This window comes from Neolamprologus multifasciatus, chromosome 12 (genome assembly GCF_963576455.1).
Source record: "Neolamprologus multifasciatus chromosome 12, fNeoMul1.2, whole genome shotgun sequence".
Classification (NCBI taxonomy): domain Eukaryota; kingdom Metazoa; phylum Chordata; class Actinopteri; order Cichliformes; family Cichlidae; genus Neolamprologus; species Neolamprologus multifasciatus.
Genome location: NC_140450.1, coordinates 6854007 through 6880386, shown reverse-complemented (window position 1 = coordinate 6880386; position 26380 = coordinate 6854007). Strand labels below are relative to the sequence as shown.

The window sequence follows — 26380 nt, the reverse complement described above, 5'->3', positions numbered from 1 at the left end:
TGTGTCTCCCTCCTGTTGCCCATTCCCTGATTACCACCCTGTGTATATTAGCCCTGTGTTTTCATGTGCTCAGTGTCGCATCGTACCCTCAGAATTATGCCTGTGTGTTCAGTTCTCAGTGTCATTGTTCAGTTCATGTTTTCGGTTATCACCAGCAATAAAGCTAAGGTTCTCAGTTTCAATTCAGTCTCAGAGTCTCGCATTTGGATCCTCTTCTCCATCCACCTGCACACAGAGCCCTGACATCCTCACTGTAAAACCTTTTTAAAAACCATCACAATCTGAATTGGAATACTTTATTAATCCCTGAGAAAATTATGTGGTTTTAGTTGCTCCAAGGCAGTAAGAACAGTAACTGATAAACAGATTTAAATAATACAATACATTAAAAAGTTACAAAATATAAAAATAGCTCTAATATATATATATATATATATACATATATATATATATATATATATATATATATATAAATCTATTAGAGATGCATATAAAAATAGTTAGATTATAAATATGTAAAATCAAAAACACCTGTGAACCCTGAACTATCCTGTATTTAGTAGATTTATATAAACTGTCAAAAAATCTGGTTGATGCCCTTTAGATTTTTTTTTATTAATCACAACCTCACAAACCCAGTGGTTCTACTTTTTGTTACTAACTGAATCCAAATCATTAACTGGGTGGAAGGATGTGGTACTGCATCTTTCTATATAATGGGGACAAAAATAATCTACGCTACAAGGAAAGGGTTTCATTAAAGTTTACAGCTTGTATTTAAGCAGTGACGATGGACATTTATAGCAACTTCAAAAGTAAGTTAAGTCCAAGAAACACTTGTGTCAGACATTATAAACCTTTGACATGCAGACTGTTCACTTTCCTCACAAAACACTGAAGAAGAACGACGAGGACAAGCACACCTGATCGCATTCACTCAAGAGTACGTCAGGGTTTACTAAGGTGATCCGCAACTTCAAAGTGGCATTTAGCGTCATCATAAATCACCGTAAATGAAGACACTTATCTCAACACTTCATATTTACCTCAACGTTCAGCAATAAAACCTGAACCAAACACATTACTGCTTTGTTTTAATGCTTTTTAAGGTGTGACTGGTTAGCCTTGCCAGATGAGTGTAGTCCTGCTCGTACTGAGACTATTGTTGCATGTTGACCGGCAGCGTTAGTCAGACATTCCCTCAATTGTTTAAACAGATAAAAGAATAACTTACTGTAAGTGAGGTGCAAACACATTGACAGCTCTGTAACAAAATGATCAAAGTATCACAGAGCTTAAGGAAATATTGGCATAAAGATAATGACTCTCATCCTAACACCACCCAGCAGGTATCGTCAGCCACAGCAACAATGTCTAAAATAAACAGAGACTGTACACCACACTCACATAGTCTATATAACTTGAAATAAATCGGCAACATGGGCAAGCTTAGCGGGGGTTTATCAACTCTTATTATTCCTAGGATTGGTCATGGAAAAATGTATTTTCAAACTATTCTAGTGAAGGAAACCAAGGGGAAAACTCAAATGCTCCACATCTCCATACAACAGGAACACAGCAGCATAACAAGTTTTTCTTGGTTATATGCTGTTGAAAGATGAGCTTCCAATGTGCACATCAAAGCGACTTTATCTTGGCAAACGCTTGAGGACTTCACCCTGACAGTTTCACTCTGTCAGTCAAATTCAGTCAGCGCGTAGCATCAAGCAAATGCGTGTCAGCTTCAAGGAGCCACACCAAAAGAAAATGTCTCTGCAGTATGGAATGCTTTAGGGAAGGAACCATCACACTGTCAGTGGTCATGTAAACAAGCGTTTCAGAACATCACAACAGAGACGTACAGCAACAGACTCCTTTGTAAAAAAGTTAGGTCTATAATTTTAAGCAGATTTTTTTTTCGTGTTTTTTTTCTCATCTTATCAATCACTAATATGACTGCCTGTTTTAACAAGTGAGTAAAGCATATTTTCAAACTGAGCTAATGTTTGATGAATCTGCTGTCAATGCAAGTAACCGCAAACTCATTTTTCTTTTACCTCTTACTGTCTTACTTTGAATTAATGGATTTAGTAGTTGGCTTTGTTTTAACTTTAATAAACCTGCTGGTTTGGTCGCAGGTTTTCCTTCCACCTCATTAGAAAATTCCTTCCTCCCAACAGACTGTATATAAAGGATGGATGTAGCTTTTAAGTATGAAATGTAAAACCAGTTTTGAAGTTCTTTAAAATGCATAAGGAACTTCTCTACTGATATTATTATTTAGGGCAGACTCGTCTTGTCATTGTCGAGTCACTAGAACACGAGTAGGCAGGACGGTTGCTCTGACACATTCACCCCATGGTCAAGATACCAAGACAGCCATAATCAAAATGCTCAGCTTGAGGTGTTACAACGGGAATTTACTACTTTACTTGTGACATCAGTGTGGCCATGTCCATCTTTTATATATCCTTCCTCAGAAAATGATTTCACAAGCTGTTATTATGATCTACAGTATGGCCTCTGTGGAACGCGTGAAAAATTGCATGTAAAAAATGAGTGGCGTCACCTTTAACTTGGCACCCTGTAGAATGGAGCTTTTTACGTTGAGTTTAACATTATCACAAGTGTGCACATCAACCCAAACCCATCACAGGCAAGCTTTAACCTTCAGTCTCTGGGTCAAAAAATGGGTGTGGTGAGGCCTTCTGACGTGCACGTTATCACGTTGTGTATGTTGTTTCAGGAATACTTGTATGAGTTTAGGAAGACACGACAGATACGATCACTTAGTTGGAGGACTTGAGTGGACTTGTTGCTTTCTACAGCTCATTGCTAAAACATAGTCCTCTCGTTACACTAAAAGCCATCAGCATGTCATCTGGACTTCAATATATAATGACAGCGAGCATTTACCGATCTGGCAACGAGGAGCGGCTCTACCTTTAGGACATAACTTGCTGCGCAGCTGTCATTGTGTACAGACGTGCACTGACAGCGTGCCTTTTAGAAATGTTTAGACAATTCCACCACATGACGCTGTCATGAGGGATTACTAAGATCAACAAATGCACTGACCTACGCTGTAATCCACACTGTCAGACGATGTGTTCCTGGCCTCGTGTGACCTGCCTGCCTGTGGATGCTCCATCAGGGTGTGTCACCCTCAACAGGGGTGGCATGACCCTAGATGATAGGAAACCCAGCTGCATCACAGACAAACCACTAGCAAGGCTGCGGCAGGTGGCTCAGCGAGTGGCGACCCACTACCAACCACGCGACATCAAACGTAAGCAAAAAAGCAGACAAAACGAAGGCACAGACAAAACAAAAGTGAGACAAAATGAAAACACAGACCACTGTTGCCCTTCCTCTGGCGCACCACGGTGTTTTTGAGGCTATTGTAGCCAGCCGCAGACTGAGAACACTGACACCGAAAGAACATCGGCATTCTCTCACTTGGCAGCCGAAGCTTTCAAACGCAGAAGATTGAGAACACGCAGCGCCAGAAGGTGAGGCACCACGTGGCGATTGTGGTTGTACAATAGATGAGACAGAGCATTCGTGTCTGAAAGCTGCCTCGTACCCCTGCAGGGAGAAACCGTCTCCACCAAACAAGCATGTTTTCATGACACTGAATGCCTGGCTCGCAGCACACCCCATCTCCTTTTCTTATGTTTCATTGCTCTATCTAACTTTCAACAGCCAAACAAAAAAGGGAACGATCGTGTAAGGCAGCACTTGATATGGGCAAAGCTCTGAGCAGCTGAAAATTGGCCACATGTCACAAGGATGGGTTACATACGCAGTATTAAGATCCCAAACAAAAACAAGGCTCAACCAGCACAAGGTATATCCATACGGAATAAAAGCTGGCCTAATTTTACAAAAGACAGTGACAAGCTCTCAATGTACACACTGCTCTTGCAAACCTTTGTGGTTTGGGAGGAAAAACACACTGTGCTAAATGGACAGTTGTCTGAAATAGGTCAGTCAAAACTCTAATGGGATACAGACAAGCTCCTATATGCATAATATACTGAGGATAACTATGACTATACACACAGGCCGTGCAGCCAACAGGCATTATTAGACGGGTTAATGGGTTCCGGGCCTTTCAAACAGCAGGCTTTAGTCAGGCATGCTACTCAGACAGGATAATGGTGGGATAGCTAGAGGGGCTGGGAGGTTCTTGAGGCCTAGTAGTGCCTAGTAGTACCTACTGCAAGCTTTGCAGCTTTGCACCTGCACTATTTCTACTGTTTTACCTCAAGTTCCAAGATAGGCTGCATTTTCTTCTTCTTTTGTACCTCTTTTTTGTGCTGTTTAGTCTTTATTAATTAGGACTTCCGGACTAGAGCATCAAAGCGAAAACCCACTAACACTAGGTTTCGATCCATCTATTGGCTATACCTGCTTATGTTTTTGAGGGACATGGAAACACCAGAGCTCAGCTGGTTTTAATCATGAGACGGGGTCAAACACGGGGCTGACGCTTTAAAAAAGACAAGTGTTCACACTATAGAGAACCTCAGAGAAAGCCCGTGGTGGCAAAAGGAGATCGTGGAAACTCCACACAGAAAGACCACGGCTGCACAGCAGGTTAGACCAGTGGTTCTTAACCTGGGTTCGATCGAACCCTAGGGGTTCGGTGAATCGGTCTCAGGGGTTCGGCAGAGCCTCCACCGTGACATGCACGGCTCATTTTGTGCACCAATAAAAAACATATCTATGTCTTGAATTTGAAAAAAATCACATTTTATTTTTCACTAAAGAGGGGTTCAGTGAATGCGCATATGAAACTGGTGGGGTTCGGTACCTCCAACAAGGTTAAGAACCACTGGGTTAGACCCTTAATGCTATGAGGTGACAGTGGTAAGCACGGCAGATATAACTAAACACTACACACATTAAATATTAAGGCATGAAAAGGTCTCAGGCAGCCACAGGAGAAGTGCAATAGATAGATAAGGATTTGGAAAAATAACAATAGAAAATAAATAAAGATAGAGAAGGAATCTCAGGCACGCAGTGATAAAGTAGGGTTTGATTCGATTAAATGGAATGTTATTCATGACTGAAGAGGAAAATGGAATATTTATGTAAGTTAAACAAATCAGTCAAGCTCTGCTTGGTAAAATTTTTTGCCTTTATCTCTCCTTTTGTGCTCACTTATCAGATTCATTTAGTTATTAAAAGAATATTTGTTTCCCAACTTTATTGGCACTTCTATAACAACACATTGTTTGCATTTAATAACATCAGCATGTGCACCAGTTACTTGCCATAAATCACTAGATCTGAATCTCTTCTGCGGGTATTCAGATATTTGGCATCAAAAACAGTGTTAGGCTGATCCATCAGAGTCTGTTTTCAACAGGAGCGATTAAAAAGGTGGAGGGAACAAAAGCACCGGGATTAAAGACAGCCAGCTCTTTCTAGGTATGTGCCAAACTAGTAGAGAAGACACACAGAAGCACTAAATCTCCCTGTGTAAACAGTCCATCACACATATTAATCCCGGAATTACTGGACAGGGAAACTCTCACACCCACATGTGAACAAAACACACAAAAGCATCGACAAACTGGTAGATGCACATAGTCGCTCGCATCAAAGAAGCATGTCAAAACAAGCTGCAATGCCAAAGGGGGAAACTTATGAAGATAGATATATACAAAAATGCACACACACACACAAGTAGGCAGTGACAGCTTGAAGACAGGCCCAGGCATGGCAGGAGGAGGAGTGACGGAAGGCAATTAGAGACATTTTTTAGATGATAATAACTGTGTACAAGCCACCGCAGTCCATAAAAGCTATTCATAGCAGGCGAGAAGATGAGCATAGCAATGAAAGTGGTTGGACCATATGCCCAAGATTTGCCCCTGAGGGCATGGAAGGGATGAAGACAGAGAGCGAGATAAAGAAGTGGCAGTCTCTTACTCTGGCATGTAGGGATGTCACAGTATCTCCAGTAGATCCCGTCCTCGTGATCTGCAATGTAGCACCATGGCTGAACATCCCCATCAGGATTCCTGCAGAAAATTATAACAATCATTTGTCTGCATTGGATCATTTTAAACAAGAAACAAATAGTGGGGAGAATAGTTGAAGCTCCTCTTGTGATTATAAAATTATAATCTGACAGTGTTTAACAACCCGCTTCATTTAAAAACTGGTTGGTGTTTGCCCTGCTCTTTGCCAGGCGTTTGTTGTTGTGCACATTTTTTGTTTAAGGTGGAAATAAGGAAATTTTGCACGTACTGAGATATCTATTATTAAAAAATAGATAGATGGGTGAATGCATCAGATTGCTCTCTCTCAGAGTAAAGATTGAGGAGAGCTGAAAAAAAGGGGTTAGGGAAAAGCATGGGAAGAAGAAATGATAGTGGGATATCAGATCAAAAAGACCGGCTATCGACTGAATACTCAACTATGTTTCAGAAGGAGATTATCTCAGCTGTGTCAGTCATCCTTAGTAGCACCCTTTGGTGCTTGTTGGTTTCACCCCTTCCCCTGTACTCTGGAGGCTCGACCCTGCATGCCAGTCAAGAGCCAGTCCAATTGGTCTAGTTAGAGGTTGGGGGGAAAGCCTCTTTGTTCTGGGCCAGACAGAGACCTAAAAAAAAAGGATGGCTGATGGGGCCAAGCTTTTGTCTGAGACTATGGCCTCTTTTGATCCTCATCAAGGCCCTTTAAACCCATGAGAATAAGCTGATGGGCCCCTCAGTGCTTTTCCTTTTCAGTTTCACTTACAAAAGCGATGAGAAGTGGGATTGAAGATATCTAAAAGCCTTGTGCAGGCTTCATATCTCCAGGGTAATCATCCAGCTTTGTAAATCATGACCTTTACAGTAACTTCTAATTTGTCGATAAATAAAGTCAAAGCAGCAAGTGTGCAGCGGAAGCGCAACTTGGTCTGCTTCATCTCCTTAAGCTCCATTTCAAGATTATTCCAAACTGGAAAAATACACTGTCTGCTGACTAAAGAAGCCTTCTAAGATGACATCGCTATTTTTTAGTGCTGACGGTAATTGCCAAAAACCTTTTCTTCATCTCTTTTGACACACCTCATTGTAGCATCTTGACAAAGCCCTGCAGCGCTGCACTATCCCGTTTCACCTTTTGTGCGCACAGTTGTGAAGGGCGTTTCCACGTCTTTTATTCTGCTATCTAACACACTATCCTAAGTTTCCTCCTCTCTTTTCACACTGAGAATGAGGTATTGACAAAGAAGGAGTTGAACTGAAGTTTAAGCTCCTTAAAGCTTTTACTCTGAATTCCTAGCAAACATGGCTTTCTTTATTGCATCCTGTTAGCCATGGGAGTCTTACAGAAAAGGCTCATCTAGTCACGATCATCTCTCTCAACCTAAAATGTTTCCTGTAATGTTCACAGGAAACCAGCCTTGGTTGCCAGTAAATTTGGACTTGATATCATGAGTGCAGATCTGTCTGTCGCTCCACCCAAATTGGAGGCAGACACCTGTTTGTTTACCCCGAGGCTACTGTTAAAATGGTAGAAAAGAGCAAAAAAACTGGGTCCAAGCATAAAACCACTGATACATATACCCTTTCTCCATTTCTTCTTCCTCTTCTTTCCTTTCTGCGCCTGTCAACACATAATAGTCCTATTTGAAATAAGACTCCAAGAACAAACCTAAGATAGTGCTGCCACTTATGTAATTTAGTGCACTTTCTTAATCATCCCTCCAAAAGTCAGGCATGAATTACAGCCATTAGCATTAAAAAAACATCCATCCAGCAGACCACCCAACCCAAATCTGACCTACTGACATCTTTGAACAGTACATGATGTAGTGTGCGCCCCCTCTCTGAGTTTTCACCAAAACCCTGGAGCTCCCATAGCATTTTATCCTTTTTCTAACCCACACACACACACACCTGCACACACCCTTTCAGTAAAAGCATGAGAACATCATCCACGGGGCTAAATGAACAGGCAAGCCCAAAAAGTTGGGAAATATAATCAATCCTGCCTCGAGCTGCCAGCTCACACACATACAGAGTGTGTGTGAGGGTCAAAATGAAAGGTGGAAAGCAGACAGCTGAGGTAGCATAGGGCAGATCGGCGGAAACCTTAATGCGGAAATCCATTTTACGTATATATATATATACTGCATAAAGTGTGTCTGTCTGTGTGTGTGTGTTTGAGGTTGCATTCACCTCTGTGTGCGTCACAGATTGCCTGCTTGGCTCTGAGTAGATGAGCTTGTTGAAACACTCCCATACCCAGAGGTAGATCACAGAAGATGTTTGGACATTTAATTGGCACAATTACGCTGATTGACTCATTTTGCTCAGAGTGAGCCACACACTTTGGTACTGAGCCAATTATAGCCACACTGCATTTTGCCTCAAGGGCTCCGAAGCTGCGCATTTGAAGGAAAGAGGGGCTAACAGACGAAGATTGAGAAAAAACAGCTGTTGTTAGCTGGCTGCTGTTCAAAAGGTTTCCTTTACGTTAATCCCAAAATGTATGATGCCTGGCACGGAAACTGCACGTAACTACGACTATGTTTTCAAATTCCAGAAATCTGGAAATGAAACGTCCTAACATTTTTTCATGAGATAAACTCGAGATTCTACAGTGACTTTTGTTTAAACAACTGAAGATATGGAAAAAAAAAAACCTTGAAAGAGTCACATTCATCATTTTGCCGAATTGGAGAGTGGAGAAATGCTGATTGCAAAGTGGTGGCGAGAGGCTTGTCTGGATAGGGATTTGAGGTCAACAGCAGATCAGAGTCTGGCAATTTACTGCCTGAGAGAAGACTCTTTAATTGACTTGGATGATTTAGCATGCAAACTGCTGCCCGCTGCTGTGCTCCATGAATGCACGTATTGAAGAAGAGGGCTTGTCAGTTGTAGGCTGATATGTATAGTCTACTGTCTATTGTTGCGCTCTCATGGTCTACTTGTGCTAAATGTGAAGTTGTGATCTTCCCGTGTCCTGTCTTGCTGGTAAACCAGCCTCATACTTTTTTACCTTACTTTTATTGATACCTTATATGTCAATAATCTTGGTTTAAACGTGCCTGGAAAATATCAGTTTCTGAGATTTGAGCCTCCACCAGGATATGTTTAAGGGAAATTAAATGATTTCACAGCACTCACAGCAGCAACAGAAACTATATACTGATCAGCCACAACATTGAAACCTCCTGCCTATAATGCGTAGGTGATGTGAGCCCACAAAAACAGCTTGGTCTGATTGGATCATGGACACAAGATCGCCTTTGGGTGTCTGGCAACAGGATGTTGGCACGCGATCTTTTGGGTGCTGTGGGTTGCAGGGTGGGGCCTCTGTGGCTCTGGCTTGTTATGGCACATCCTGCGGATGCTCAATCGGAGTGTGATCCGGGGATTCTGGAGGCCGGGCCATGTTCCTCACCATTCTGGAGCATTGTCCCAGTGCGTAGCGAGAGGGGGTGGGGTACGTGTGAAAGTAGCATCCACATGACTGCCTGGACTTGAGGTTTCCCAGCAGATAATTTGCATTGCGACCACATGATCAGTGTTATTCACTTCATCTGTCATTGGTTTTAATGTTGTGGCTGACTGGTGTATGCTTTGAGATAAACAGTCCTCACTGCTTTGGGTAATCAGCAGATCAGTTTTTGTCTAAACAATTTCTTCAGCACAAAACATACCCAAATGAAAGCTGTTGACAGTGAGGCCCGAGGAAACAGGACACTGCTGCTGATTAACACACTGTTAACTTTTTTGTACACCACAAACCAAGTTGAAGAAAAAACTTTAAAACCACCTAGCTCCAAAAGTGATTTTTCAAAATAACTCAGATTGACCAATCTACTATTTGTATTCGCTCAAATGCAAAAGATGAACACCGGCATCAGCAAAGATCAGTCAGTCAATATCAGTCTGTATAAGGCAGAAGTTAATTGCTTCAAGGACGACAACGTGCTGTGATCTGCAATGCAAAGGGCAGCAAAAAAAATATAGAGTATGGTTTAAGAAAACAAAGTATCACAATATTAATACCCTTATTTAAAGATTATTTAACCCGGACATAGGACCACACACCAAAGTAGTCTGAACAGAACAAATTACGTCTTGGAGACACAGATAAAATGATAAAATGTGGATTATAATATAATACTATACAATCAGGAGCTCATTATTGTTCCCCAAACATATCCAGCAGCGGTGTGCATCGCTGAATGGAGGCAGAAATCTCTTAACATCTCAAAACGAAGACAAAAGAAACCAAACCATCTGTAAACCAAACACAAAAACCTGCTCAAATAAGGAGAACATTTTAGTACAGGATGTTTGTTCTTCTATGCTTCTGATATTACTATAATGTTGATGGGAGATGCTTTACTGCAACACTGTACATCTTCTTGTGGGACACTTCTATTAACTTCCTCAATTTAACAAAGCAGCACCTTGGGATCACAATAAAGTAATACCACCAGTGGGCAACTTGGCTGCAGTTTGTCTGACCTCAAATTTGCACCTGACTTCATGGAGACTCAATTACAATCAACTTGGGGAACACTTTTCACTCTGGCATTTCCATTATCTCATCTATGTAAGGGAAAAGCATTAGAAGCCATACTGAACACTCATAAATCCTACCGTACACACACACCTGCATATATATAGCCATCAAATGGATGGCAAAGCTATTCAACCACCCACTGAACCTTCAAGCAATTCACACCCTCATACTAATGCAGTCCAATAGCAGCCCTTAAGGAACAGTGGATTAGAACGAACAAATGAAATATAAATCAGGATTTCTATTTCTGTGACGCTCTTCTTATGAATATCACAAAGTATTACCAAAATGTCAAAGAAGTGCTTACGGTCTGAAAAAAAGTGTCTTTTTTTAAGCGTAAAACTGCAAAATTATTAGAACGCAACATCCAAGCTCAACACCAAGAGTTAGAATTAACATCTATTTCATAACAAGAAATCAGCTCGAAATCCAACCAGGCTGATAATTAGCGATGTGATATTCACTGCCTTGCTAAGACTCAGCTTAGAAATGAGAGCTCTTGTCCTTTTCCTGAGGCTTTGTGCTCCTTTCTTTGCAGGGGAATAATGTGACATTTCCCCTCTGCCCAGTTTCCCCCTGTTTTCACTCGGATATTTTATAGCGGGCTATAAAAATGAAATGTGGGGGCTGTTAGGGTTCTTTCTTCAGCACCACTCTGGTGCCCTCTCCAATAAATCACCAGCAGAAAAAACGCCAATGATGGGACTAAAAGTCAGTTTGTAATCCTCTACTTCTCTGCTTCACAAACTTGATATTTGCTTGGAGCTGTGTGTTAAAATGAAGATGTGTGATGATTCCTGGATTCACACTTTCCACCCTGGGCACTGGCTTCAATTCTCACCTCTTAACACTACAATTGGCTTAACAGTCAGACATGCCAACATTTCCCTGGCTCTCCTCATTTTACTCCGTTTTCTTGCTGGTACTTCTCCTTTTGTCCAAGGATTACCACCTCTTTGTTTTCAAGGCAGAACCGTCGACAAAAATCTAAACCTTAGAGGAGAGACAAACATGGGTAGGTCAGGGAGATGAGAAAGCATCTGAAGGTTAAAGAGGGTTAAAGAAACACTGGAAACAATTTGAATTGCAAGATGCACCACATGCAAATAAGGAGATTTACAATTCAAATTGGGCAACAATGTCCAAGACACTTTCCCACATGGCTGGAAAAATCCATCTCGTGAGCCAGCTTTCTGTGATCAAACAAATCAAGCATTACACATTTTTATGCAGTGGGATAACTCCCTCTTCTGCGGGTATGTTCATAACATTTGCAGTCAACAACATGCGCAGACATTCACAAATGCTTGACCTTGTACAGACAAAAATGCCATCCCTCATCTTTCCACAATGAACAGGCCACTTTGCTTCCCATAGCAATGCTGATGGGTGACTCCTTACAAGGAGGGTCTCTGAAAACAGTTGTTGCTACGGCCCTAAGTGACAGAAATCCCTCTGTCGCGAGTGAAGCAAAGCTACGTGCTATCAATGAGTTGGAAAATCTGCTCACTGCTTCAGGGGCCAAGAAAAAAGCCAAATCCCAAGAATGAAGATGTCCATTTTGAATGGTGTGTTGGACATAATACGCTTCTAATACGCAGGAAAGCTTTTCTCCATCCTCTGCATGTATCCTGCTCATAAATCTTCCGAATTCCCATCCAGCTGAAGTAAAAACAAATCTGTCCAGTGCCACTTGAAAGCATTGTTCCGTTATGAGTTTACAACCATGACATAGAGAGGCTTTCAGAGGCTTCGGGCCCGGGAGGAGGAGGAAGGGGTGTTCTGTTTCTTATGGCCGGGCGATCCGGGCCAAGCCACTGTTCTGGACGTCTCTGCGAATTTGAACTGACTCACAAATGAGCGTGGCTCCCTGAAAATACACAAGTTTGACAGTTGTGCATGCAATGCTGACAGTTGTACTTGGAGTGTGACTGACGGAGAGAAAGGGCTCGCTAGACACCCAAAGCCACTGTGTCCCTTCACATTCCAGGGATGAGGAATAGAGATTTGCTTACACAAACTCTTCAGGCGTATTTGCGTCCTTGCGGTGACAGGGCTAAACGTTCTCCTCCGGTACTACATATAAAATATTCAGAGGCAAATGTCTTAGCTGGTCCCTGGTGTTTAAACCCTTTGCAAGACAACAACAACATGACTCTAAATTATTCACAGAAAGTCAAGTGCTTTGTCCACGAAGTTCAAAGCTCCGTCAAACAGCAGTATTGAAAGGAAACTTTTTAAGGCGCTACTAATCAATAACAAATGATCATCATCATAAACAAAAACAAGATAAGTGCTTATATAATTGGCAGGCTTAGACTGTGAGCCACAGCTTAGGACTTTGTGGTAAATCTGATGGATCTGCAACACAAAAGAAGATTGCTTTACAACAAACAGCATGAGGGAAAAATTTGTTATTCTTCCAGGCAACCGCCAGAAAAGCTTGCTCGAAAGGCTGTGTGTGGAGACGTGTGAAGCTTGCAGAGAAATGCCTAAATGAACTTTTACCCTTAGCTCTACATCTAGACGCTGAAATCTTTGTCAACAAAAGATCAGAAACTGCATTTGTGAAATCAGGCCTTATTTATTAATCACTTAAATGAATTTACGGATGCAAAGGTCACTTTGAGGTGAGTGTGACCTCCGAGGGAAGTGAGTCCATCCTGGATTTAGAGTAACAAAGGTATAAAAAGAAAAAAGGGTTGAACAGAAACAGTTTTGGAGCAGTGGTTCCCGGCTAGGAAATTACTGGTCACGAGCTTCGGTTTTGTAAGGATGAAACAAACAGAATACAACGTGTTCATTAGTGGTTTTTGCTACCTTTGCTCAGAGGCAGGCCACTTGTTTCCACCTGTTACCAGTCTTTGTGTTAAGCCCAGTTAGCAAGCTGACAGCTGCTGGCGGCAGCTTCATATTTTGTGATGAAAACAACAATGCCACTCTCTTCTAACTAAATACTTCTATTGAAAATGCGAAATCTGAGAGCTTGCGAGCAAAGAGATAAGAAAGAAGACAAATTTGACTGAGCACATCCCTTTCCTTCAGGCTTTTTGCTCACATTTGTATCTTGTGATGTACTGGAGTTGAAGTTCTTAATTCTATGCATTAACAGATCGCAGTTTTATTTCAGCTGTGTGGATGGTGGCAAACATCTCATTAATCTTGTAAAAATATACTTTTTAACTTTTCCTAGTTATCCACAGTGTGAATTAGCATGGCATTTGCTCAGTGCTCTGTTGAGCTGAACACAGATACTGTTCTGGATTGCGTCACGAACGAAGCTTTTATGTTGTGAAACTGTGTGCATGTATAGCAGAGTAAAAGCTATATAAACTTCAAATTTGAGGTAAAGTCGACCAACTTTTGAGGGATTCTTCGTTGGGTCTTATTGGTGATTCTGCAGTTTTTATGTCCCAGTGACCACTGAAATTAAAGTTATGGCTCCATGGCTCTGTGGAAAGTAAAATATTCACCTGCAGTAGTTATGGCTGCCCAGACCTCCTTCTCCATTCGGGTATTTGAGGGTGTTGTAAGGGTGCTGGAAGGTCTCATTCCAGAAAAGGCAAGGTTTACCCCCATGCAGGCTGGTCTGGTTCTGGAAGCCCCTGTAGTCTTCTCCGTTGGCAGTGTAACACTCTGTAAAAAGAGAGAGAGAGAGAACGTGAACTCCGATTATAAAGCAGCCTCTAATGTTTGCAGTAAGGAATTAGCCATGTATTAAACTGAAAATCAAACACTTGGCGAAAGCTTTTAAACAGGCGCGTAAAACTCAGCCACACATGTGTCCTGCTTTATTGAGAATCTGGACTGTGAAATTTACTCGTGCAATTAAATTTTTTAATGTCTTTGGAATGATTATAGACGAAACGTTTGGAATAATTATATTCTTCGCCCGGGCTCCATACATTTTCAACTCTGGCCAAAAAAATGTTAAAGCAAGATCAATGACAACATTGTTTCAATTAATGCAAACACACGAGCATAAAGAAAAGAAAAGACCCTGCAGATATGTAGCAAAAGCAAATATGGATTGAATTTTCAGGAAGTGTATAACAACCATCTGGCTGAGAGCAAGAAAAAAAAGAGAAAGCCGGGCTCCCAAGGCAAACAATGGCTGGTTCAGAGCTTTTCTTCCCTGAAAAGGGAATTCAAATAAACAACGGCTGATGGAACGATGATGAGCTATCACCGCTCATCACAGTGAGCCTCGGGGGGATCCTGTCAAGAGAGCTTTAACAGCTACAACGGAATTCCTCTTTTGATTGCATTACAATGGAAAATATTAATTTATTGTGTGACTGTTTTGATTACAGATGTAAATGCTCGTAACTTGAACGGCTGATAGATCAGGAAACCCGTTTTCTTTAATAACTGGGGATCAAAACGGGCATTTTTGTGTAAACAGAAGGTGCAAAGATACTGCAAGAGCAACAAGTTGACATTTCCACAAAGAAGAAGAGCACACATAAACATCACAACAGTTTTACTTCTTGCCTGTCAGTCAAACATTAATGAGGAGCAAACAATCCTTTGTTGTTTGGCTCGTCTCCATGGGGTCTTGTTGCTATGTATGTGGTTCGCCAATGACCGGCCCCTTTTATCAAGCTAAGCTGTCTGGGCTGAGTATGACCTAATGCACTGCAATATGACAGTCATTATACCCCTTGGTGAGCCAGCTGTGCTCCAAGGCTCTTTCATATTCTCTTTTCAATCCAAAGTTTCCCAACTTCCTCTCTGGTGTGTTGTCATCTGTTCTGCTCTCTCGCTATCGTCTACTCGCTTCTTCTCTGCCGTTGCTTTTCTGTCGTTCTCTTTCAACCGACACAGATAAGCATTTCTTTGGGGACGCTTTACCCTCACAGACTTTGAAACGTTACTTCTGTGGTCAGTTGCCAGGTTCGTTCTTTGCTGGTTCTCTGAGCTAGTCGCACAGATAAGGAGAGCTGAGCAGCACTGATAAAAAGTTCTTTTCTGTGGTAGATCAATGAACTTCCAAGTTAACCCTCTGCGTGTTATCGGTACACGTGAAGCGGCAAATAAATGTACGCTTAAGTTACTTACACTAAAACTAAGTGTTGTTAAAGTTTCATATCTTTTATGATTAGCTTCCCATACTCTGCAGCGTGCTGCGCGATATTTACAGCAGTTAGTTTGCACGCAAACATGCATTCCAGCTTCTTGCATCCACCACAAAGTAGTGCTAACGCTTAATTTAGAGTAAATCAGCATCCCCCGACTGCTCTCAGTGCGTCAGCCAAAGTTGATTTTAATTAAAGTTGTTTCGGCTGTGTTGTTCAGTCAAGCTTATCAGCTATTCATCGTCTGGCTGACAGCGGTTCAACAGCAGCAAGGAGCTGCAGGGTGTCAGGTTCCTGCAATTATGATGCCACTCTATTGTCTGTAAATGGCTCCCTTCTCTCTTAGCAAATTAATACTGTCTTGGCATGCAAGGATATCAACCAGCAGATCGTAAATCCACCTGAGAGCGGCTGAGGCAGAACACGACTCCATAAAATTGGAAAAACAGCTTAATGGTGTTTCAGTGGGGGTCATGCACTTGCCAACCTTACATAGGGGAGCTGTGAGATGAGTGGAGGAAACAAGTTATCATCAGGCTGACATCCAGAGGACGAGGCATGTTAAATAATGCTCACTTCTCAGGCCTCAAAAGATGCATCTGCAAACAGATGCAGAGTTTATAGGGGAAGGGGGGGGGGGGGGCAGCATTAATCCTTTTTATCAGGATTAATGCTGGCTGCTCTGCTTCAACACTTATCTTGATAATTATTCTTAATGCAACGTATCCTCATTTGGTAAAATGGGACCCATATGATGATTTTATGTTGTAGTTACAATTTTTTGGATGTTGGCAGTCATGGCAACAAAAAGACAGGGAAACACTGCTTCTGAGACTTTGGCAGCGGGACGAGTACAATTATGAGTCACTGCTCCCCAAAAGCAATCATGGCTGTTACTCCACAAGTCAAAGAGGATAACATCAGGAGGGACAGGGCAACTGACTGCATCCCAAATGAGCTCACGTCCTTCAAATATCTTCTCCTCAAACAGAGTGAGCATTAAAGTGACCGAACTTGGCTGCATGCACAGCTGCTCAATGCACTGTATCAAAAAGAAAGAGCCAAATGACTTTGCAAATGTCTTCCATCTCTCTCTCTTCTCCTCCTTCAGGAAACTTTCCTCTTGAGTTTCAGGATGAAGCATTGCTTGTCTGCACATGGTCCGCTTGGAATGGGTTGCCGCTGGCAAACATCCCGCACCGCTGTGGCCAAGTTAGCTTTCCAGGATGAGAGGGTAAATATGGCAGCGTTTTGCCACTGTTACAGAGATGGGGGTGGGAGGGTAGGGGGGTTGATCCATGTGGTTTCGAGGCATCATTTGCTTGTGGTGGGAATGGGAAGTAACAGATCTGCAAGGACTCTGAGATAAGTGAGGCCATCGTAAAGATGAATGGCCCATTTAAAAGCCCTGCGGATGCCCACACATCTATCACACTAAAAAGAAAAGGCCAATTTTGCATTGGAACGGCGTAGGTATGGACCCTTTATCCTTGTCCTCCAGAAAAGGAAGAGCTCATCCACTGATTGGCTCTTCGCCACTTCAGGCCCACTCCCCTCCAAACACACCCAGCCCTTTTCCTCACACCCTCTTACTTGTCACCAAGCAACTGTTGCGCTCTCGTCACAAGGCCCCGGGCTTTCTTGTGGTTTCATCATAGACTGTGATGGGAAACAGAACCACCACCGCATAAAAGCGAGAGAAAATGGGGGAAAAAACTCCAATAAAATACACGCAGATCTACAAATAGAAAAAGTCCGGGAAAGAGAAGAGGAGGACTCGCCCTTGACCAAGCCCTGTGCTCACAAAATACAGCACCACCCCTGCAACGAGAGGCAAAAAAAAAAAAAAAAGACACAAACTGGGGAAAATCACTGAGAAAGAGAGAACTAATCGCCCTGTTATTATATTTGCTGGGATTTGAGGCTAATGCTTTCCACATTGCAACTCGAAATCCACTTGATGCTCCAAAAAAGATGGGTGAGAAAAGCGACAAAAACAGCATGGGGCTGTGGTCGTGTGATCTCAAGAACACAAACAAACAAATAGTTTCTCTGAAACATGATGCCCGGTCACACGAGAGCACTTATTTGTTGTGTTTGCTAGGAGGGATGAAAAGCAGCGATAATTACAGACAACTGCTTCCTCACAGAGGGTTGACATAAAGAGCTTCCTTCCATCTTTATTACATGCTTTGGACTCAGGGGACAGCAAAACAGGCTTACTGCGTGAGCAACATTTCCCCTATAACAACATTACACAAAATGAGTTTATGATAGAAGTAAGCATGTACAGTATTACGGACTAAAACCAATTTGTTCAGGCACTAACAAAGCTCAAAAAAACTGGAGGCAGCCCGCAGAATGTGTGCAATGTTTCAAAGTTTTGTTTCAAAGACTACAAACAAAGATGACAGAAATGACACATGATTAATACAGTGCGTTGCACTGGTTGCCATTAATGTCGGCCAAACTGGGACAGATGTATGGGGTTACAGGGTTCTTTTCAGAGGCGACACAGCTGGTGGTAACACAAGTGGGGTTCCCCTTTTGTACAACAGCATCCTCAATCCACGTGTAAATTTCAGAAGATCACAGAAAGGCAAATTGACTCACAGACACTCGCACGTTAAGTACGGCTGCTTTAATGAAGTTAGAAGATGCTTCGGAGAAGTCAGTGACTTCTAAGAGGAGGCAGCTCAGCGGTTAATGGACCACACCTCACCTCCTTGCTTGAGAGGTTTTTCTTTTAAAAGCACCCTCATGCAAGGGTCAATGCAAGTGCGAAGAAAAAAGCAAAGCGATGAGAACAGATGCCTCTAAGTAGGTAAATCTGCAGACAATGACTTCTAAATGGTATTTACAGTCCCCCTTTTCATTCCTTGCTTTTGTCATAGGTTGTAGCCTCAGATAACCAGGTCATAAACCAAAAGCTCATTCACTCCTAAAATAGCCTCCACCGCCACTTTTCCTGCAAAAAAAAAAAAACGCCACTGCACCACCCCCCGTGTTCACTACCACAGTAGCCGCAGCTCCACAGGACTCCCTGCCAAAGTTTCTGGGTAGCACCTATAAAACGCGGCCCCATCTCATTTTTGTGCAGCCCCTATTATTTAGTTCTGTAATGGAAAGAGTGTAATCTGCTGGTGGGTTGGGTGTTCTGCCAAAATCCCCTTTGTTTGAAGTCGCTTGAGGCAAAAAAAAGCAAAGCATACAAGTATTTTTTATTTTTTATCACAGTCTACTCAGTGGCCCCCTAACTTAGTGTTGTCTAAAGTCATTTTGAAAAAAATCAATCAACATACTTAGTGAAGAAGATAATGCTTCCGTCTTTTCAGGGTTTCCTGTAGAGGCTAAAATAATATCTGATAAAAATACAGCACAGACTGATGAGGTTAGCTTTGGCTCTGGAAATGAACAAGGATGGAACTATGTGGGACGATTTTGAGTTTCACTTGGCAGACGTTCAGGGAGTGACGGATGGGCTGCAAACTCTGTCAGTGACGTAAAGGACATTTGGAGTCTCGCTGAAACCCTCGAGGGAAGTTGCTAGCAAAATACTGAGATCAGGGGCCTGTCAACTAGGCTGACATGAGGGTGGATAGGGTGTTTTATTCAATTACCTCCCCCAGGGACTTCCTTACCATTTCCTCTAATCACAGTCAACATGTGCCAAAAGAAAAAAAATAGAGTCAGTATTTCTAAACATTAAAAACGTACTTACTCTAACACTGCCTTTGATTCTTCAATACTTTGCCTTTAGTTTAGTTCCCTTTCCATACGATGAGAAAACAGAGGTTACAGGGTTAAACAAACAGAAGGCGAAATCTCCTGCATACTCAACACATGCCACTGAACCTGCTCTAAACCAGCTCCAGACATCACAGTAAACATGACTTCTGCAGTCAGAAGAAAGCAGGCACTTTAAGTGAGGACATAGAGGAAGCAGAGATAGAGATGCTGAGCTTTCCAAGGTGCACAATTAGGCCGTCTGGGATCGATCCATCTTAAATTAAACGAAACTGCAAATTAGAGCAGAGCACCGAGGCAGCAGGAAGGGTTGTGAAAGACAGAGCGATGGCAAGGGAAGCAAAATTAAGCAGAAAAGAAAGAAGAGAGAAAAACAGACAGGCAAACACAGAGTAAATCAGGGCGGGACAAAGACCGCTTTTATGATACCACAGATAGTTAACCCAGGCTCTAATTTTCTTCTTCTTCTCCACTGCACCAGTGAAGTGAACACTTGGTTTATTTTGCACTTCCCCGTGTTATAGACAGGGCTGACAAAGCCCAGGCTTGTAAAATTAACAGCAAACACACACCCCAGTGCCAGGGGTCTGAGTTTCAAGGTACAAATCTCATTCGAGCTCTGTGGTGCAGCTGCGTGCTGGGGCCCTTTACCAGCAAACAAACAACTGATGCAGGGCTTAAGGGAGAGAAAATATGTCCCTCTAATGCGTGCCTTCGATGAAGAAAAACACACGGCCCATATGGGCTCCTCGTTGCAGGCAGCCTTTGATAACCAGAGGATCTACGGCTCGTGATTCAAGTCATGATGGCTCACTGTTGCTAATGGCCATGTTTGACTCACATGGGGGTATTTTAAGCTCCCCTCTCTTCTTTTTGTTTTGCCTGTAAATGGATGGTAAAATGATCTCCCAGTCAACTTGTACTGTCAGATGCTCAGATAAACATATGCAGTGACAAAACATGCATTAATCTGAGCTCCTACCCACATCATTCCAGTCCCCCCCCACCCCCCCCCGATACCCCTACTTTCCCCCCACATGCACTTACAGTAAGAATGAAAGGGAGCAATTTTCATCAGTCGAGCAGCCGCAGTATTTTAAGATGGATCCGATGTGGAGGGAAGGAAGGACGAACACACACTTGCACACACACATGCACACAGGCTCCTTTGTTCCTTCAGTGGTAGGGCCAGTGTCATTGTGGCGATGCCATTCTCACCCACTCATCGCTGCACTGTAGATATCGCCCACTGAGGGTTTTCGTGTGTGTGTGTGTGAGCTAACATGTTTGCATGTTTGAGTGCACGTCTGTCAATTCCCTAACGCCTCTGCTCACAATAGACCGATCTTTCAAAGGCAGTAATCAGTTTGCAGTAACACTGTGTAAGCTTTGCGGCCAGCGGGGCTTCAGCTCGTTAAAGAGACAGTTTACCTCGAATTCAAGTCCTCTGGCCTTAGTGCTGGCCATCTACTGCTATGGCACTTGATTAGTTGTGCTTAAATAAAAAGAGCATAATCTCTTTCCAGAAATTATGACGCAGTTGCACAAAAGCCGCAAACCATGAAATCCTTATATATATCCTAAATAATTAGGCCCTATTTTATCTTAATGGATTCATAAATGGTAAATGGCCTGTATTTGTATAGCGCTTTTCTAGTCCCTAAGTACCCCAAAGCACTTTACACAACCAGTCATCCACCCATTCACACACTGGTGATGGCAAGCTACATTGTAGCCACAGCCACCCTGGGGCGCACTGACAGAGGCGAGGCTGCCGGACACTGGTGCCACCGGGCCCTCTGACCACCACCAGTAGGCAACGGGTGAAGTGTCTTGCCCAAGGACACAACGACCAAGACTGTCCAAGCCGGGGATCGAACCGGCAACCTTCCGATTACAAGGCGAACTCCCAACTCTTGAGCCACGATCGCCCATAGTGCCATATCACGCCAACAGAGCACTTTGCTATCAGACTGCGGGGTTACTTGTGGTTCCTAGAGAATTTAAAAGTAGAATGGGAGGCAGACTCTTCAACTTTCAGGTCCCTCTTCTGCACAGAACCAGTTTTCAGTTTGGGATTATGGAGACACTTTACTCTACTCTACTTTTACTTTTAAAATTAGGCTTAAAAATGTATATTTTGATAAAGCTCATAGCTCCTAGGTCTAGATCACGTGACCCTGAATCCTCCCTTAGTTACGTTGCTTCCCATGATGCACCATGATACACCACTTTGTATTTAATCATTAGTTATTATTATTAATCTCTGGCTTTCTTCTACAGTGTCTTTCTGCCTGTTAAAATTGAGTTTTCCCTTCCCAACGTTACCAAGTGCCTGCTCTTAGGGGGTCTTATGATTGTTGGGATTTTCTCTCCATTATTGTAGGGTTTTTACCTTACAATATAAAGCACCTGTCTTCCTTCTCTCACCCCAACCGGTCGCAGCAGATGGCCGCCCCTCCCTGATCCTGGTTCTGCCGGAGGTTTCTTCCTGTTAAAAGGGAGTTTTTCCTTCCCACTGTCGCCAAAGTGCTTGCTCATAAGGGGTTATATTATTGTTGGGTTTTTCTCTGTATCTATGAAGCGCCTTGAGGCGACTTTTGTTGTGATTTGGCGCTATATAAATAAAATTGAATTCAATTAAATTGAATTGAACCTTAGGGTGACTAAATTTGGATTTAAACTAATTGAACTGAACTGCTAATCTGATCTAATCTGGGGTATCGTTCACCTACACATGGCAGACTAAGGCATCCCCCTTGGTTAAGATGTATTGTTAGCTGATCCCATGCTTCTTTTATCTGGATAATATAGACAAGAGAAAGAAAACAGTTCCTGTAGAAATTTTCTCAAAACAAGGTTTGTGGATTTCTTTAAATAACTGGGGCGTGATTTGTGCAAAGAGATACTGCAGCTGAATTTTTTTATAGGTATTTTTTTAGCTCCAAAAAGCAAGCACCATCTGTTTTTATATTTTATTCAACCGAAAGCAGAGACCTCTACATATATATAACATGTAATTATAACTTTAAACCACCAAAACAATCTAGTTTAATAAAGAGCACAAAGAGACAGAAAATATATAAGTATGATGTGGGGATACCTTTTGCACTGTAAGGCATGCCACCTTAAGGTAACGTGACAGCCAGATGACTACACCTGAAGGAAAGGTGGACCATAAAGTAATATGGGATGGGTTGCCTCTAAACACACCTGTTTTCGATCGTCCTGTTTGTGCTCAGGTTACCTGGTATCTGAGGAATGTAAATTATATGTGGTTGTTGTTTGAGCTGAGGTTCTGTCAGAGCTGTTGCAGGGATTTGTGTGCAGCCATTAGTGATCCCCTAACACACACACTCTCAGAGGTCCTGTGTGATTACAGGGTCCAGAGAAGACGAGGTCTGACTCGGATAAATAAATGTCTCAGGTTCAGGGAGAGGGATCAATGTGACAGGGCCTGCTAATGCAAAAAACCCAAAAACACCAAATGGAAAAAAATAACTGCGAAACCAGATCAAAAACACAGCCCATTTTCCTGTTTATCCTTAACAGACATCATTATTAAAACAGAATGTTTATTCTCTCGTTGAGTGAATCGGGATGTAAAGCAAGAGGAAGCTGGATCCCCTTATGTTTTGAAGAACTTTTTTAGGACAGTATCCAGCTTTCTTCTGGCAGAACACTTACTTGTTTCTGCTTTGAAGAGAGTTTATAGATTTCTGCTCTACTGTTTTGATTGGTCATTTCCTGTTGTGGAACATTTTTGTTGCCAGCAGTCATACATGACACTAAAATTTAATTTGGGGACTGCAGAAATCGATGCCAGTAAGTAGGGAGGGATATTTCATATCTGTTTCAGATAGAGCTAAGAGACCAGAGTAGCAAAACAGGTGGTTATTGTCTCTATTTTTTCCAGTAGTTATATAGTATTATTACATAATATCTGAAACAAGCCTTTTCTTCTTGCCAATAAAAGACTTTATAAGCTAAGGACATTTGTCACATCTGAATATCTGGGTCATTTACTCAATGTTTACTGTGCTTTGTTTCTTTTTCTATATAATTATTCTTAAAGTAACAGATTAGTCAGAAAAATCTCTAAATTCCAAGAAACATTTGCTAACTCCAAGTCCCGCTTTGATATGAAACAAAAAAAAACCTCCTGAAAAGAAAATAGTTCTCATATTGAAGGAGCTGCCATTATAGACACAATGTTTTTGTTTTAAAGCCTTACCCAAATGGATAATGAGCTGTCGAAATGCTTCATTTTATTGCTCTGAAAAGTAGAAAACAAAATATGTTGTCTGCCACTTAGTGTAGATATTCGGTAAGTGTGGCCTCCAGAAATGGAACAAGATGGTTACTGGAAATTGGTCTTAAGTTAATCTAGCGTTTGAGTGAAGCTTAGGACCACATGTTGTCATTATATGTAGCTAAAACAGACAAAAAACAGGATTTCGTTCGTGCTTTGGAAACTGCGGACAATAAGAACCTCACTCGAGGATGCCAGCGTGGACAAAATGGACATAATCTATACTGAATACTGAGGTTTGGGCAACTTTTACTTCTTGTTTACACTGGTGGATTAACAGACTCCATGTGTGGAGCGCAAACATGCACCCATCTGTATTCAATGAATCTCAAACATGCTCATTTGCAGAGTGGTAAACACATATGAATAAAGGCCTCAGCGTGTTTGTTTTTTCTATCTTTCCAAACTACAGATGGAGGAACTGGACGTTTCCTTCAACATTCTTTGTCATGTTTAGATTTTTTACACTTTAAATGTGTTCACATTGAAGAGAACATCTTCATCTTCAGCCTACTCAGGACATTTTGCGCTAATCCCTTGTCACACTGGTGCAAATACTGCCTGTTTTAGGCCTCTGAACAATTACCTCACCAAAGGACACCTTTATTTGAGTTGACTTTTGATTTGACTTGTTTAAATTTTTCTCGTGTAATTATCTTGCCTGTATGACCAGGTCGGAGAATTAATAAAGCACATTTCCACCGCATGAAATCACAAAACGCTGTCCGACCGCAATTGAGTGCACTTAGAAGGACACAATAACAAGAGCACAATGGACTGCTACAGTTAGGACCGCAATGTTCAACATAAGCCCCCTTTTAACTAGCCACGTCTCCAGTTCCTGATCTTGACTGTGAAAGCGATCTTTTTCATTGTGGTTGGTGCGGCTGTGGGAAGAGCAGGAGTACTGGGAACCAGATGGCTCTGGTAACAGACAGGGGGTATCCCACCGGCCTCACTAAGAAGGGGATCCATTACGTAGGATCTATTGAGGGCCAGTGGTTTTTGTTTCATGGCATTGGCCAAGTGTGACCACTCCTCGGTCGGTGTGGGTCGTGGGCTGGTGCCACGTAGGCTCCTGCAGACCCAGCCCGTTTTGTGTTCACCTCTGAGAGCTGTATTCACCTTCGCTGCAGGACAGACAACTATATCGGGGCCTCCTGGCGACTTGGGTTACATCCCTTTTGACTCGAAGCCTCTTTGAAAGGCAGTGCAATGGGATATGATCGGCTCCACGGCTTGAGGGACAATGGTGGTTTGTGAAAACGGTGGACAGAGATGTTCCTCTGCACTTTTAAAGTGAAGTCCTTGAACTTTTGAAGCTCAGGTAACCTACGATGAACAAGAAGAACCCTAACCTGATAATATGTCTTGGAGTAAAAGGCCATTTTTTGTAGAGAGTGTAAATCATTTTTATGTCTGTTTGTTAGAGTGTATATATTAAAGACTTTTGAATGCAAAAAAGCTCACATTCTCAAAGCATTGAGGTGGGACTACTTTTCATGGGGTTATCTAATATCAGAGCTTTACGGCTTGTGTTAATTTATTTCCATATTCCTAAAAAGACCACACGTTTCATGTTTCCCCGCTTCTGCACTGCACTCTCAGATTCTCTGTCATGGCTTCTTAGCTCTGTCCACTGCTGGCTTTGTTCCTTTGTTTTCAGTCTGCTTAGCTATGCTTGCTCCCTTCACTTGTCCAAATGTTTGCTCTGTCCACTTAGCCATGTCCACTTGCTCGGCCTTGTCAAATCGTCACTTGCTGTGGGCGTTTCCTGCAAAGGGAAGAAACGTGAAAATTTGCCTCTTCGGCCACAAACTACTGCAGCTGGACACAAACCAGACCCCGAGGCTCAGCAGCAAAATTACGCTCCATTTATTTAAAGTGGTTTCCATTACTCTACCGCAGTAGAACACAGACCTCGGTGGCCCTGGCCCAACCATAACTACAGTATAAAAAGAACTAAAGTTCGCCGGACAGGTCATGTCTCACACAGTAGCAATTCAATATCCTCCCGTTATGTTCTTGGTTACGCTTCTCAAAACTCCAAACTGCATGTGACACCACAAAAATACATGGTTGCTTTGAAACTCAGCCTGTGGAGATTTTTTGCAAAAAACACCCAGCCTATCACTAGAAAGACGTTTGGAACACGTTTGATTCAAAGAAAGAAAAACAGCTAATTTACCTTAATCATACTATGTCAGAGTCCTACTAGTTGAAAAAGACAAATACTGAGACAGGAAGCTGGTCTGTATGGTTCTGGGCCACAACCAAAATAAATCAAAGCAAAGGCTAATAGTTGTTATCCCCGGTTCTCCTTGAAATGTGGAAACAATACATCAGCCAATGAAAGCTGTTAGATGATAGCAAAGCTGCACTTCTATTCTATCAGCACGGCCAGAGCTGATAACGCTCGCTTCACGTCATTATAATATAAATCCAGCTTTGTGGCAAAAAGTTATATTTTGTGTAATGTTTTCATGCTTCAGCCACTTCCTCCCCGGGGCCTTAAACCTCCTTTAAAATTCCATTCTCTGTGAATTAAACTGAGCTTTGATAATGAAAACAATTGTTTGTTTGAGAGTTAATAGAATTCATAGAACATAAGGCTCTATAGTATTTCATTACTGTTTTCTGAGTATTTCATTTACCCTCTTGCCCTGGAGTGTGTTCCAGCTGATGGGCTCTG

General features: G+C 42.2%; 1 protein-coding gene across 3 annotated transcripts in view; it reads right to left on the bottom strand.

The window, feature by feature from the left end:
• The window catches only part of kremen1 (kringle containing transmembrane protein 1), a 70147-nt gene that overhangs the window by 30815 nt on the left and 12952 nt on the right, over positions 1 to 26380 (bottom strand). For all 3 annotated transcript variants that reach the window (XM_085179791.1, XM_085179794.1, XM_085179793.1), the window contains exons 2-3: positions 14025 to 14187; positions 5947 to 6038 (exon numbers count right to left, since the gene is read on the bottom strand). In XM_085179791.1, coding sequence (XP_085035917.1) covers positions 5947 to 6038; positions 14025 to 14187 — 255 coding nt within the window. The remainder of the gene's footprint in view (positions 1 to 5946; positions 6039 to 14024; positions 14188 to 26380) is intronic.